This window comes from Dipodomys spectabilis, unplaced genomic scaffold, assembly GCF_019054845.1.
Source record: "Dipodomys spectabilis isolate Male_0828 unplaced genomic scaffold, ASM1905484v1 ptg000197l, whole genome shotgun sequence".
NCBI classification, from domain to species: domain Eukaryota; kingdom Metazoa; phylum Chordata; class Mammalia; order Rodentia; family Heteromyidae; genus Dipodomys; species Dipodomys spectabilis.
Window position 1 is genome coordinate 3,891,333 of NW_024870874.1, and position 16,258 is coordinate 3,907,590.

The following is a 16,258-nucleotide window of genomic DNA, read 5'->3' on the forward strand; positions in this document are numbered from 1 at the left end:
CCATAGACAAAATACTGTCAGCAAGCTGACACTCCCTATTGTTTTACAAACTACCTATTTACAGTTTAGAACAGATTATCTAATAGGATTCCAATTGAGCTGCAAAGATATTTAGCCAGGCCTGTTGTCTGTGTCCAGAATTGATTGGAACTCAGGCTAGTGCAAATAGTAGACATATTCATCTGTATTTATTTTGCAAAGCAAAATTACTAAAAAGTTAAAATATGAAGACAACCTAGTAACCATGTCTGCTTTTAGAAGATGAGATCAACACAACCCTGGCCTTTTGTAGTTCAAATCCAGTTATTTCACATACCAATTATTATTTAAGGGGCTACTGAGCTAGATAAGAACAACAGTACTGTGCTATACCTCCACCACTTTTTTTTTTTTGGGGGGGGGGGCATCCAGTTGTGGGCCTGAACTCTGGGCCTGGGCGCTGTCCCTCTCAGCTCTTCAGCTCAAGGCTAGCGCTCTACCACTTGAGCCACAGAACCACTTCTGGCTTTTTTTTTGCTTATTTGGTGCTGAGGAATCAAACCTAAGGCCTCATGCATGCAAGGCAAGTGCTCTACCACCTTCCCAGCCCAACCTCCACCACTTTTTATACTTTAGTTTGAGATAAGGTCTTACTAAGTTGTTTATCTGGTCCTTAAACTAATGATCCTCCTGCCTCAGGACCCTGAGTAGCGGAGATTTCCTGTGTGCTTTTTGTGCCTGACTCAATGAAAGTATCTCATAATTTACATTTGAAACTATAAATAAAGAATGCAAATTAAATATGATCTTGCCTCATGCATAAGGAATGACTTGCAAAAAATTATATTAAGTGAAGCAAGCCAGAGAAACACAAGCTGCATGGTTTCCCTCATTTGTAACAACTAGAATATGTCTAGGATATTCTTAACAGAGGATCAGAATAGCTCAATAGCTATGTACATATGACTAAACAAAATGATGCTGATTAAAATGAACTACAAGAAATGGAAACAAGAGGGTTTTTTTTTTCCTTTTTTGTATATTGTTTACAAGTTATTTCTTTTTTCCTTCTTTCTTTTTTTTGTTCCTTTGGTTTATTCCCTGTTGTCACTGTTTTTCATTTCTGTACCCTTTATCTTGTATATAAGTTTATCTGATTTGGGGAAGGGAAGAGGAGTCACAGAAATGGTGGACAAAGGGTGTACCAAGGCAACAGTGATACCAGGCACTAAGTTGGAAATGAATGTTATAACTTGGGGGTGAGTTGTGCATGTGGGGGGTCTGAGGGAGGGGAAACGGGTGAAAATGAGATGCAGGACAAGATAACACTGCTCGAAAAGAAATAGACTCATGACCTTACCTGTGTAACTGTAACCCCTCTGTACATCACCTTTACAATAAAATTTAAAAGCAAATGAATAAATACAATCTTATGAGAGTTTTTAAGGTTTAATTCCTAGACTACCATGTAGTGTTTCCTCCCACATTCCACCAGGTCTTCCATCCAGAGCACTGTCCACAAAGCTGAGAACGTCATGGTTAATATAGATGCAAGAACTTCACTTCCTGTGCTGACGTGGCAAACCACTGTCAGCAGCACCATGGGCAGCACTCCAAGCTTTCCTGAGAAGAGCGTACAAAGGCTCTGGATGGTTTTCCCTTGTAGTTTGCTATCCTAAAATTCAAATACTGTGATAAAGCAGACAGTCATTGAGGAAAGACATGAACAATAAATCCGCCAAGCTTATTTTCTTAAAAACTGAAAAATCAGCTGGGCACATTGGCTCATGCCTGTCATGTTAACTGCTCAGGAGATTGAGATCTGAGGATTGCAGCTCGAAGGCAGCCCCGACTGGGAAATGGGCTAAAACTTTTATCTCCAATTAACTACCAATAGGAAAGTACATAAAACAACCACCAATATTCTGGACGTATAACTGTCGCTCAAGTGGTAGAGTACTAGCCTTGAGCAAAAGAAAATAGGCTGGGAAGGTGGCTCAGTGGTAGAGCGCTTGCCTTGCATGCCTGAGGCCCTGGGTTCGATTCCTCAGCACCACATTAGCAAAAGAAAAAAGCTGGAAGTGGAGCTGTGGCTCAAGTGGTAGAGCACTAGCCTTGAGCTGAAGAGCTGAGAGACAGCTCCCAGGCCCAGAGTTCAGGCCCCATGACCGGACCACCCCCCCCCCCCCAAAAAAAAAAAGAAAATCTCAGAAAGCACTCAGGCCTGGGGAGGAGGGGAAAACAATTGAAAAAAAAAATCACAAAGAAATATAAGTGCTTTCAGTATTTCTTACATTTAAAACTTGTCTCATTCTGACATTAGGGGGGAATATCTGTCCATTCACATGCTTGATTTTCCCTTGCTATTGTCATTACTCTCTGGTACTTGCTAATCATGACTACACCTTCTTTTGCTGCTTCTGGGAACACTCATTTCTACAGTATCACAGCATGTTAGGAAACATATATATATATATATATATATATATATATATATATAATTACTTTTAATTTGCAGAGAAATACAGTTATTAAAATAAAATTTTGTATAGAAAATAAGTCCTGTGATAATGGTAACAAGTATATGATATTTTGAAAACTTAAGAGATTACAGATAAAGCCCTGAGCCAGAACACCAAAGATCTGGTACTAGCTCTACCATAGTAGGGAGCTGGCTCGTTGCAAAGTATGTAACTTTTCAGCATCAGTTTCCTTGTTTCATGAATGTGTTTTGGATATATATACACACATACACACATATATGTTTACACACACACACACACAGTGCTGGGGATCAAACCTAGGACCTTGCACATCCTATTCAAACTTTCTACCACTGAGCTCTATGCTAGCCCCAGGGTGTATTTTTCAATAAGTAATAGCCAATCCAGCAATAGTTTACATTTTGCCCAAGTGTTCCGCCTGTTTTCTTTAGCTCTGGAAGGAGACAAGATTGCTTTTCAACTCAAAGTTCCCTGAGAGCACTATTTGAAGCCCGGTAACTCACAAGGGACAATGCTAGGAAAAAACGAGTTAATTTTATTAACCTTAAATTGTGGTTCTCAGATACAGAATATTAAAGAGCCAACACTTTCTGCAAGATCCATTCTGGACTCCAGGGTAATCTTGATCTGTGTGAATAATAATAAACTATAATGATAATAGCCCAGGATACCTCACAGGGATACTAAGCTTTAATGACTCAATATTCATGGAACCCTTTGAGCACCTCAGAAGTTACATAAGCATAAATGAGTAAGTAGGGACATAATATAACATTGTTATTTCTGTGTTAAATCTCTCTTGATGATTTCTCATAATGTAGGCACTGTGTGAGGCTAATATATGAACAAAGATATGAAACAAAGAAAATGTGAAATAATATATAGTAGTGCTTTCAAATGAAATTATTGTACTCTCATATTAATGAAAGAGATTGAGGTCATTAATTGCCCTCTCTAAGTCATTTCTAGGTTGCAAAGAAGGAAAATGAGAATCTGGATTAAGCTTTTAAGATTAAATTAATGTCTACAAGGAGTTTGCAAAAACATTTGCTTCTTGGATTGTTTTTCTTATGGAGAAGACAGCTATGTTGTTCTTCACAAGCCTGCTTGTTTCACATAGAGAGCCCAGTTTCCAGCCCCATGGGGCTTATTCTTTCAGCCATTCTGCTTTATTTAAGGGTATCTACATCTGCAAATAAAAGAGGTGGTTAAGAAGCTATAAACAGAGTCCATGGATGTTGTCCCTGGGATGCCACGGTGGCTGTTGGCAGACACTGGAGGCTGGGCCAGTGCAAAAAGATACAGCAGAAGAGTAGTGAATGATGGAGTGAGGAGGCTGACCATCATCAAGTCTAGTTGTAGAACTCTGAAAAATCATAAATAAGAAACTGGCCTGACAAGAAACATGCTTCCAAGATGTTTAAAAGTGAACCAAAGTAGTGAGGTCTAGCATTACCCAGTAGGCAAAGAATTCCAAGAATAGACTGAAAGGGGTCCAGAGAAATCACAAAGTAATGAAGAAATGATTTCCCTCCCTATACATGCTGCTTTGCCCCATAATGCTTTTGGCAGATAGGTGAAATTCACTTGGAATTCATGCTATTCCTATGACAATTGTTTTATCAATAGTTTGATTTTGTGTGGGGGGAGGGGTGTGGGGGTGTGGGAGTGTGGGGGGGTGTGTATGTACTCACATTAGAACTCAGGGTCTCATGTTCTTGCTTAGCTTTTTTCTCAACCCTGGCACTCTACCACTTGACTGGAGATAAATCTCTTGCATTTGTCTTCCTAGGCGGGCTTTAAACCAAAAACTGCAGTTCTCAGATCCCAGCCCCCTGAGTAGCTGATGTGACTTACTGGTACCTGATGACGTATTTATTCTTAATTTGTTTTTTAATATACATAAACACTATATTGTTTAACACATTGTTGGCTTATTTATTCTTCTATATTCTGATAGGCTAAACTTGATTATGTAACAGGCACTCATACTTCTTGGATACAAAGTTAGGTAGATGAGCCAGAAGAAATTACTGACTCAACTAAATATTTTAATAATACTTTCACATAGCCATGCAAAAAAGGAGAGAGGTGGAGGGATATTATGCATACTGTGAACTTTTTCTTAAACTCATCCTTTAAGAAACATATATTAAAGTAGCTCTCTTTTTCCCATTGTAAGCAGAGTACTAATCTATATATAAAATGGGAAAATGATTAAATTCCTAATAAGAAGTCTGCATAGATTAGTGCCTATTATGCAGAAACTCATAAAACAGTACATTAAAAATTATCGTGGAACTTTATTTTAGGCAATAGAAGAACTTTAGAAGTAACCATTTCAAAATGTTTTATATATATAGAAGTTAAATCTCAGAGCTTTCTTATAGGTTAGTACTAGATTCCTAATTGAAGAAGTTTGGGGTCATAGTATCTAAGAAGCAGCTAAACCATTAAGCTATCAATAAGACAAAATTCCCTCAAAGCTTCCTTAACATTATCTATGCCTCTCTAACCAAAAAAGAAAAAGAAAGAAAAAAAAAGAACAAAAGTGGCTATGTTTCCATTAAGCTAGTGTAAACATTTCTCTGACCCACATTTCTGGATTTCTTGTTACCTAATAATTGCTAACTGCCCTCAAAAATGGTTCCTCAAGGACTAACTTGAGCTAGATAGGGTTTATTTTGTTTTACTTTTGCTCACTGTCTCTTCTGCTATGTGAGGATACAGAATTAAAGTGGTATTGGCATTTTGGAAGCTTGCAGGAAACATGGCACTGACTATTGACTAAACTTGGACTTTGGAACATTTTCCACTTCTCCATTTCTAGTTAATAAATGAAGTTACATCCCTTATAAATTAGCCAGTCATAAATATTTTGTTATATCAGCACCGACTTAGACAATAATATTATATAGTTAAAATTTTGTTGAAATAGCGCAATTCCCACATTTGACCTATAGCTTAGGACTTTTTGGTCCATAAAAAACAAATGGACAAAAAACATAAAAGAAAACTTTTTTGCCAGGCACTATTGATTCACAACTGTAACCCTAGCTACTCAGGAGGTTAATATCTGGTGATTTTGGTTTGAAGCCAGCATAGACAGAAAAGACTTATCTCCAGATGGCTACCAAAAATCCAGAAATAGAGCTGTGACTCAAATGGTATAGCTCTAGCCTTGAGCACAAAAGCTCAGTGACAGTGTCCAAACTCTGAGTTCAAGCCCCAGAGCTGGCCCAATTTTTTTTTTAAGTTTGACAGGTAATATCTTAACTAATTTACTGTTTATTCCAAATAACAAAATATAAATTCCTTTATAGTTACATTTATATTTAAAAGGTCTTAAAACAATAAACTTGTTTACCAAGATAAATCACTGCATATTTATTATTTCTAAGCCACAAAAATTAACAGGCTATTGGCTACAAAATTTCTTTTCATTTCATATACTCATATAATGGTATAAAAACTCACCACGTGAGAAATGCTGATTCTATTTTTAATTAGGTATCAAACCATGTTTAAGTCATAAAAAAAATGCCTTTAAATGTCATTAAAGAGCAATGAATTTTCTTTGCTTCATATGCGTTTGATAAGCTAATTAAAAGACTAAAAATAAAAACACAACAAATGACAAAATGCAGACACCATGGAAAGGTGGTAAAAGCGCTTCTCAAAGGTGACTGTAGCAAATTGGCCAGAATGTGTTCTGCCTGCAAAGAGCTTCAGTCACAGGATTTGAGTTTATAAGAGGAGAGTATGTTTAAAGAAATTAAATGTAGTAGCAACGTACTGGTCTTCAAGACTTTTCTAGTATGTTAGAGTAGAGAAGAGAAATCTTAGCTGTTCAAGAGGCTGAGATCTGAGGATCACAGTTTGAAGCCTTCCGGGAAAGGAAAGTGCCACTTACCACCAGAAAACCAGAAGTGGTGCTATGGCTCAAAGTGATAGAATGCTAGCCTTGAGCTGAAAAAGCTCAAGGACAGTCCCCAGGCCCTGGAGATCATGCCCCACAACTGACCAAAAAAAAAAAAAAAAAAGATTAGCTATGGCAAAGAGTTTAGAAAAATAACTGTTTACCATGCTAAGAGCAAGTTTAGAAAAAGTGTGAAGAGACGAAGTATCACCCCTTGGCAGACAGCAGAATACCTATCCTTACTTGTGGGGGATGGGGACAAGGAAGGACAGGAGTGGTAATAACCAGATCTAGGAAGAAAAAACTGAATATGGAAAGCTTCCTGACAAAAACCCACCACAAACAAGACATAATATAACTTGGAAAAATAGGAGTGAATGCTTCTTCTCTCTCTCTAATCTCCTCTTACTTATTTTTTTTAACATCCTTGTTCTTTTGTAGCTTCCCTGTCTTCATTGTGTTGTCAGGCAGGCTTTTGTTTATCATCTTATTCTGCCATCTGCATGCTAGATAGGCCACAATTCCCTGCCAGCCTTTCTTCTAACCCTGTATCAATAATACATGCATATAATTCAGCACTCAATATAGGGAGGCAGGAGGATCTTGAGTGTGAGATCTTGAGTGTGAGATTGTCTTTAAAAAAATATCCTCTCTCTGGGCGTCAGTGGCTCATGCCTGTAATCCAAGCCATTCAGTAGGCTAAGATTCTAGGATGGCCATTCAAAGCCAGCCCTGGGCAGAAAAGTCTATGAGACTCCTATCTCCAGTTAAATCACAGAAAAAGCCTGGAATGATGCTATGGTAGAGAGTTAGCCTTGAGCAAAAGGAGCTTAGGGAAGAGCCCAGGCCCAGAGTTCATGCCCCCAAGCAGGCAAAAAAACAAATGAAATAACAAACAAACAACAAAACCCACCTCTCAAAAAAGCAAATTCATTAAATATATTAAAATAAAATATAGCATAGTGATTGAATGAAGGTTTAACCGAGGCATGATTTAGGTCATCAGACTTATCTGTTGAGTCCCACACTTTTTAAATAAATCTGAAAGATTTAATCAGAAATATGAAAATTACTTTAGATAACAGTCGGTCTTCTTAATGATTGTATATTAAACCAATGGACTGAAATGCTTCTGCATGAGAACCGGCTTACCGTCATGATTTCCCAAGCCCTCTGGGGTTCAGTTTGAGTTCTGTGAAATGGAATGAAAGGAGATGGGAAGAGAACTTCTTGTATGATTTTAATAATCTTTGAAATTAGAAATAGATATTCTCTGACAAATAGCTTAACCTCAATTTTCAGTTGAAGTCATATTGCCGTGTAGGATTTCAAACAAAATAAGATATTACAGGAAAAAGAGATTTTTGTATATGCAATATTATCCCATTATCCTTACGCAGTACCCATAACTTGTTTCTAATTTAAAAACTTACATTCCAGAACGATAATGGATACTGAAAAATAATGAGGATAAAAATTAAGTTTCTTAAGATTTCTATTGCATTTAAGAACTTTCCCCCCCTAAACTGTCTTAAAAGTCTTTAAGTCTATCCAGCATCAAATGCTAAGATTTTTTGTCAACCAACATAACTGGTTGTTCATAGTTTATTATTAGAAAAAAAATCAGAAAAAAAGTTTGTACCTATTAATAGGTAGCAGCTAGTCATGAACAATGGGGAAATGGAAAGAGAACTTAAAATGGGAAAAGGATCACAAACTCTCTAAGAGATGATAGTAAGTAAACTTTCCAACCAGCCTAGAAAGCCCACTAAGGCCAGGAAATATCACAAGATGTTTTTTCTTTGAGTATTCTACCCACCTGAGGAGTAATGAAAGGCTTCATTCCAGCCTAAGGAGGGTTAGTCCGCAGTTCCTGCAACAATCAATTGTACCTTACCCACTTAGGTCAGTAAACCATGCCCTAAAGGTTAAATGTAATAGAGTACAACCTCCCCTACACCGGACAGTAGTTCTGTCCGGAGGGCTGGTGCTACAGAGGAACTTACGCCAAGACTTTCATACTTCAGCAAGGCAAGAAGCATTACCATTCTCAACCTAGAGATGATCTGCTTTTTGTCTATTGAAAGTATGTTCCTTTCTGGTAAACTTTTCTCTCACATTTACTGTGCTTTATATCTTGTCTGAAGTTTCTCACCTAGGTTAACTTTCCAGTAGTTTAACATGATGAATTGAAGAGGTCATTAATTTTTATTATAGTATTTGTATCATTATATTGCAAAGTTACATAGATACCATTCTATTATTATTAATGCTTGTGGTTTCAGATATTCAAATAAATGATAAATGAAATGATTTATGCTAAAAATATGTCTATCCATCTGAATATATTTCTGCCAACACTACTGTTAGTGTCCTTCACAAATTCTATTCTTGTTTCCTTTTTACTAGCTTTTTTCGATCAAGGCTGGCAATATGTCACTTGAGCCACACCTCCACTTCCTTTTTTTAAAAAAAAATTATTGTAAAGATACTTTACAGAGGGGTTACAGTTACATGAGCAAGGTAATGAATCCATTTCCTACTGGAACATTGTTATACCCTCCTTTATTTTTCCCCTATCATCCTTTTCCTCCCCACCTTCCCAACTCCTCTCTCCCCTCTTCCACCACCCTACCTTGCCCTGCCCTGCCCACAAATTTGTAAAATTCATTTTCAACATCCTGTCTTGTACATCTCATCATTACAATGGGTCATCCTGTATCCTTATTTCAGCATGTTGGTATTTCCCTTCCCCTCCCCAAATTAGAAAAATATATATACAAGATGCAGGACACTGGAATCAAATACAGTGACAACAGGGGTTGTACCATGGGGGAAGAACATACAAAGAAACAAAAATAAATCACACAAAAAAATCACATAGTACATTATAAGTACATTAAAAAGAACAGCAAAAAAGACAAAACTTCTTGGGTCCCTATCTTGGGGTTCATTTCGCTTAGAATCAGATTAAATGGTCATATGTACATAGCTTTTGGCCTTACTAATTTGTAAAAGCTCAGTTTTGTTTGTGCAACACTATTCCAGAGGCTTTTCTTTTTTTATTCTTTCAGTTTACAAAGTTCTCTCCTGAGTGATTAAGGCTGAACTTTTCTTGAAATACTTTTGCTTTCCTCTATTTTTCTTCCTGCTCTCAGCATGAATATTCGGCTAGAAATAACCAACTCTCTTATGTTTGTGAGTCACTATCAAAAAACAAATCGTTTAAATAGGGATGCAGGTAAACCCATTGCAACAATGAGATGTACAAGTCATTATGTCGAAAAACGAACTTTACAACTTTGGTGGAAGGGGCGAGGTTGGAAGGGGAAACAAAGGAGGAGGCAACAATGTTTGATAAGAAATGTACTCATTACCTTGTAATTGTAACCCCTCTGTATGGTATTTTCACAATAAAAAAAGAAAGAAAGAAAAAAGAGACTGGCCACCAAATGCTTAGCTGTCCCAGTTGAAAGAGGAACCAAAGAAGAGTCATATCCACTCTCTTAACCCACGGAAATTTTATGTAGGAAAATATATCCCTATTTATATTTACTATGCTACATGGGTATTTTGTTATTATCAGCTGAGTATAATTTTAACATTACTACTTTAAACATATATGTATATCTTATGTAATATCTAACATTATATATATATTAGATAAAGGTAAAAAACTAATTAAGTGTAAATTATCAAGTAGGCTGTCTCTATGGACAATTGGAACTCAGTCTTGCTAGGAAATTAGACTGAGTTGTCCTACTTTTGATGCAGAACCACAGCAAATAGGTGTTAATTCCAGGTTCTTTCGTTTTCCGTTTACGTAAGGGTGGATTCTACCTATGAAGGGAAAACTTGGGTATAAAAACAAACAAAAATCAAACCAAGCTTACTGGCATACCTGTAGTCTCAGTTACTCTGGAGGCAGTCACTCTCCTTTGTATGGAACAGTAGCTTTTAGATTGGGTTTTGCCTGAGTGGATTCACTTTCTGAAACAACATTTCGTCCATTTTGAGTGTGAATGCTGAGGCAAAATGATTCCACATCCTGTTGGTAAGATAGGATAAACAGCTGAGGACACAAAAAATTATATTGCTTTTAACACATACTAAAATGACTAAACTCAGAAGTTAAAACCAGAAAGTACCATGATCTGAAAAAGCAAACAAATTCCCCTCATGTGCCTCTTTTTTAATGTTAAGTCATAAGATCAGGAGGTATTGTAAAGCTGCTTCCTTCTTTAAAATGGTAAAAATCTGGCAACTCTTCATGAATGGGTAGAGACAAAAAGAATAAAAGGCACACTGGGGAAGGGTGGGAAGTACCATGGTTGCTTAGGTTTTAGATAGGTCTCATTTAGCTTACTCACCCAAAACTATTGTCTAAAGATTAGAAGTTTCTAGATGACATGCTCATGTGTACATATTCTCTCAGCTCAGAAAGTATTAAGAGTTACACATACAATCTCCATCTTGATAGTTTAACTTCTATTTCCTTCATGAGGAGCAACACGTTTTTCTATGCCATTTCTCTCTACTCTAACCTTGTGCTAAAATAAATCGTTGCTGAAACTGTCTACCTTATGAGACTTTTTTGTCAGGCATCCTAAAATGTTTTTCATAAGTGGATCTCAAGGACCTGTGGATTTTTGTTTCATAGACCTTAAAAAGAGAAGGAAGCTTTTTAATCATTTTCCAGTGACTTTTGTATCCAATCCAGACTGACACGTCACTTCTTAGGTAAATAAGAGTATCACCTAATCACACTAAATCAGGAAAACATAGACTTGTTAGTGTAACAAGCACTTTAAAGAAAAAGAAACAGGCCTAAGAACCTATTAAACACATCAGACACAGAACAGTACAACCCCTCATCTAGAGGGATGTTTAACATTTTACATTTACATTATACCAAAAAGTTTCAATTCAGCAAATCAGTTAATAAGTACAATGCATCTTGATTAATTTCACCTCTTTCATTATTCTCTGCCATCTTTCCCAGCCCCATCCATACCCTCAAGTTAACTGGCTCCATCTTCACAGCAGTATATCAAATATAATGACTGTATTTGGCACTGGTAGTGGTGTTTGACGTCAGTACTGAAGCTGTCTGGCTCAGCTCACTTGACTTTGTGATTCATAGCTGGAGCTCTCCTACTTGAGTCATACCTCCAGACTGCTTTTCTATAGCCTGCTTTTTGCTGGTAATTAGAGTCTTTAAGGACTTTGCTGGCCACGCTGGCATTGAACCTTCTGCAATCCTCCATCACTTACTTTCAGATGTTAAGGATAGGGAGACATAAAGGGGTCATCTATATTTGTGCTCTCCATTGACATATTAAGAAGATGTAAGATATTCATGAAAGGGTAGAGAGACAGAAAATTAAAAGGTGGGTTTGACAAAGAGAAATCCTAAAACGTACTTACTGTCCCTGTGTTTTGAGTAGGTGTAGATAAGATTTCAATATTTTAAAATAATATATTGCACCCATCTTAGTCATCATGGAAAATTAGCTTCAGTCAATAGGGGAGCTAGCCAACTTTAGCCCAGACTCAGAAATTATAAAAACCCTAGGAAAGAACAGATCTCATGAGTAATTTCTCTCATTTCCTATGTGAGAAACAGAATTTCTCTCTCTCTCTCCTTCTCTGCCCCCCTCCTCTCCTCTCCCTCTGTCTTTCCAACTTCTCCTTTCTTTATCCTGTTAAACAAAAATAAATATTGCTAAAAACTTCCAGCTTAAGAATCTTCTGTTTTGTGAGACCTCTTAATGCTTTTTAGGTATGGCTCTCAAGTTCCTGGGTTTGTGCATGAAAACTGGAAAGCTTAAAGGAGCCCTGCACCCTTCAACTATGACAATTAAGAGACAATACTAAAATGTCCTCTCTTCACTTCTTTTCAGTCAGAACATTTACCTTAGAAAACTTGTAAGTGTAAATATTGCGTCTATCTTTTTGGAGTATATATGAATTTTTCCAGGCATTTGTCCACTTTAAGATTGAGGCATGTCTTTCTGTAGATCTTAGGGGATATGTCTTTGAAATATAATTGAGTTTGTTCCTTGTAGTGCATCAAGCTCCCAGTTCTTGGAGTCAATAGAAATGTAACAGTAGTGTACTCCTAGCTCAAGATGTGAACTACTTCATTACAAAGATGAAAGAGGTTTGACTTTTCTCTGAATATTGCCAATAAGCATATATAGGCACTCAAGGAACTTACCAGTTAAAGAGAGGATGAGCTATTGATGACATATGATGCTGTTAAAACATCTTTGGAAGACACAAAATAGCTTTTCCTTTGCAAATAGAGCTCAACTTTTTGTTTGTTTTGTTTTGCTGTCTCACTACATAGCCCAGGATGACCGGGAATTCTTGGTTCTCCTGCCTCAATTCATAAGTACTTACTGACTAGGATTACATGAATCTATCACTATGCTTAGCTATAAGATCATCTTTCTTTTTTCTTTCTTCTTTTCTTTCTTTCTTTCTTTCTTCTTTTCTTCCTTTCTTTCTTTCTTTCTTCCTTTCTTCCTTGTCAGTTGTGGGGCTTGAACTCAGGGCCTGGGCACTATCCCTAAGCCTCTTTGTGCTCAAGGCTAGTGCTCTTACCACTTGAGCCACTTTGGATTTTGAGTGGTTAATTGGAGAAAAGAGACTCCCAGGAACTTTTCTGACTGAGCTGGCCTCAAACCATGATCCTCAGATCTCAGCCTTCTGAATAGTTAGTATTACAGGTGTGCATTACTGGCACTGGCTTATAAGATCATCTTGAAAGTCTGTGAATATTTCCTTTGCAATTTCTACTTCCGGGTAACTTAAAAATGAAAAATTCAGTTATCTCTTATTGACAATGAACACATTATACAGAACAACTGCTGGAATTTAAACTATGTCCCATAAGGAATTTTCAAGTCACAATGAGAACATGATTCTTATGTAAAGTTAAATAATTTGGTCTTAGAATTTCCTTATGGCAAAAAATATGATACTCTAGTCAATTCTGTCAATGATGTCTTGACAGTTAACCCTCATTAAGCAACGGAGAATGCTACCTTTTATGGTAGTCTTTGGATCAGTAAAAGCTAATAGTGGAATCACTATTAAAGCTAGTTTTTAAATGAATATTAATAATTTTATAGGAAAGTATTAAAATTGCATGAAGAAGATGATCCCCTTGCATTACTAAAATCTAGATATTAAATTTTATTGTTTTAAATATCTTGCATCACTCTATGGTTTAAATAGAACTAAAGAACCTTTCTTGAATACGTCAAACATTTCTCATGTTGCTAGTGGTGTATGATGGTTACATGACAAGAAGGATAGATAAAATATAAGGTTTGGGGAAGGTAGCTATTTATGGTGCTTGAAGGATCAGAAGACTTAGCTGAAGGAAATATACTTGAGCTAGGACTGAAAGGGTAAATAGGAATTGGTCTGTGGTATTTCAAGCACTTCAGATAATTCAGTCTAGGAGAATTGTGGTGGACTTCCCAGGGGCGAAACAGGGTGGTGGATAATTCTGGTGATGAAAGACAGCCTAGAGATATGAGGATATAATCCTGGAGAAGACAGATTATGATAGGGTGGTTATACTACTGCAGAATCATGTTTTTCTTGTTTGTGTTATGCTCCCTGGGGGAGCCATGACAGCTGTCTGAATGTCAGCCTCCCATTGATTTCTAGGACTTACTGGAAAGTGTTTCTCTGTGTTTGGATATTAAACCCTAGAGGGAATGACATCTATAAATTCTTGACTTTGATCTCACTAATATTTCTACCATAGCTGATGTAAGAAATGCTTTTCTAAGGTTTTCTGAATTATAGGCCATTAATGGATAATCCCTGGTTTCTCTTTTACTCAGTTCATGATTTTAACATTATTTTTCCACAGAGGAAATGGTAGATTTATAAGCAATTATGTATTCTGTAATTATTGAATTATTTACCAAGAGGAAATAATTTACACTCGTATTGCCATAAAGGGGAGCTGCAACTAATGATAAGATGTAGTTAAGTTATTTGAGGTAAAAAAAAATTGTCCTGCAGAGGGTATAAAAAAGTAAAAGAGGAATCTCAGCCACTTTCAGAAGAGAAAAGATAAAAGAGGGTATTTTCTCCCCTTTTATAAGCAAAGAAAAGGATGGAAAGAATAGAGAGAGCAAAAGTAAAGAGAGGCAATGAGTTAATGGCAAGGCAAATTTTATATAGGGTAAAGGATGAACTATAGACCATATATGAGATTACTGTCTTAAGAAATAACATACACACTTAATCAAAGTTATTTTTCATTTTTTATTGTAAAGTTGATGTTCAAAAGGATTACAATTATGTAAACTAGGTAGTGAGTACATTTCTTTTTGAACAGTGTCACTTCTCTCATTTTCTTTCATTTTTTCTACTCCTGACCCCTGCCTCCACAACTTGTATGGTCATTAACTTAACCATTTCTGTGCTTCCCCTTACCCTCCCTAAATCACATAAACTTACATATAAGACAAAGGTACAGAAATAGAAAAAACAATGACAACTGGGAGAAAACAAAATAAAACACAAAACGTAAAAAAAAAAAAAAAAAAAAAAACCCTCTTGTTTCCATTTCTTGGCATTCATTTCAATAAGTATCATTTTATATGATCACATACACATCACTATTGAGCTCTGGTGATCCTCTCCTAAGAATATCTTCCTTTGGTCTCATTGTGTGAATGTTTATAGTCCTGTTTATCATGTCCAAGTGCAATTTTGTTTGTCTTTCCATTTCCTTAAAAATGGAACAATGTTATTCTTTCTGATGGAAACATAGAATTCCACTGTGTATATATACTATATTGTTTTGGTCTGTTCATCCATTGAGAGGCATCTGGGTTAATTCCATAACTTGGTTATGGAAAACAATTCTGCAATGAACATGATTGTGCTGGTGGTTTTAGTGTGGCCTAGTGTGGGTGGCTTTAGTGTGGGCTAAATGCCGATGTGTGGGATTGCTGAGTCACAGGGAAACTCTATGTTTAGTCTTTTGAGGAACCTCCACTGCTTTACAGAGTATTTGAACAGGTTCCCACCAGCAGTGTAGTAGCATTGCCTTTTGGCCATATCCCTACCAGCACCTGTAATTGTTAGTTTTCTTGATAATGGCCATTCTATCTGGGGTAAGATGAAATCTCAGTGTTGTTTTGATTTGTATTTCTTTTATGGCCAGAGATGTTGCACGTTTCTTCATGTGTCTATTGGTCATTCTTACTTCTTCTTCTGAGAAGTCTCTTTTTAAGTCTTTAGCCCATTTATTAATTGGGTTGTTGTTTGAGGGTTTATTTTTTTTTTTAGCTATAAGTATATTTTAGATCTGAGGCCCTTTTAATTGAAGTTATTGCTTACTAAATGCAATGTAATCAGTCACCAAAATTTATGCCCTTTGCAAATATTTTATGATTGGTGTATTTGTAGAAAGAGAGATGAAGTAATGTAAAGCTCAGGTTATTGTCATGTGCACATGAAGGAATGACAAAGAAAACCTTGTAACAAGAATTTGCACCAGGTAACTATTATTGGTTTGAATTCAGCTTGTGTAAATCCAATGGGATTTAGTGACACTAATTGGCCTAACAGCCATACAGCATTATATCACAGTTTGAAAATATTGCAAGGGTGATTACCATGCAAAAAAGATGCTACTTGCATGTAAAATTTAACTGATCTATGAAGGAAAATATTCAAAGCATAATAAAGGAAAAAAGTCAACAGAAGTTTTGTTCGTATTAGGAAGTATAGATTCAAACACAAAACTCTAAGTTTCCAAAAGTTTGATGAGGGTTTTGAAACCTACTCCTGCAGATGGGGCTGATACATACAGAAC

General features: G+C 36.5%; 1 protein-coding gene across 1 annotated transcript in view; it reads right to left on the reverse strand.

The window, feature by feature from the left end:
* Positions 1-10,330: 10,330 nt before the first annotated feature.
* Vwde (von Willebrand factor D and EGF domains) overlaps positions 10,331-16,258 on the reverse strand; it is a 76,634-nt gene continuing 70,706 nt past the window's right edge. The window contains exon 34 of the mRNA XM_042695893.1: positions 10,331-10,474. Coding sequence (XP_042551827.1) covers positions 10,331-10,474 — 144 coding nt within the window. The remainder of the gene's footprint in view (positions 10,475-16,258) is intronic.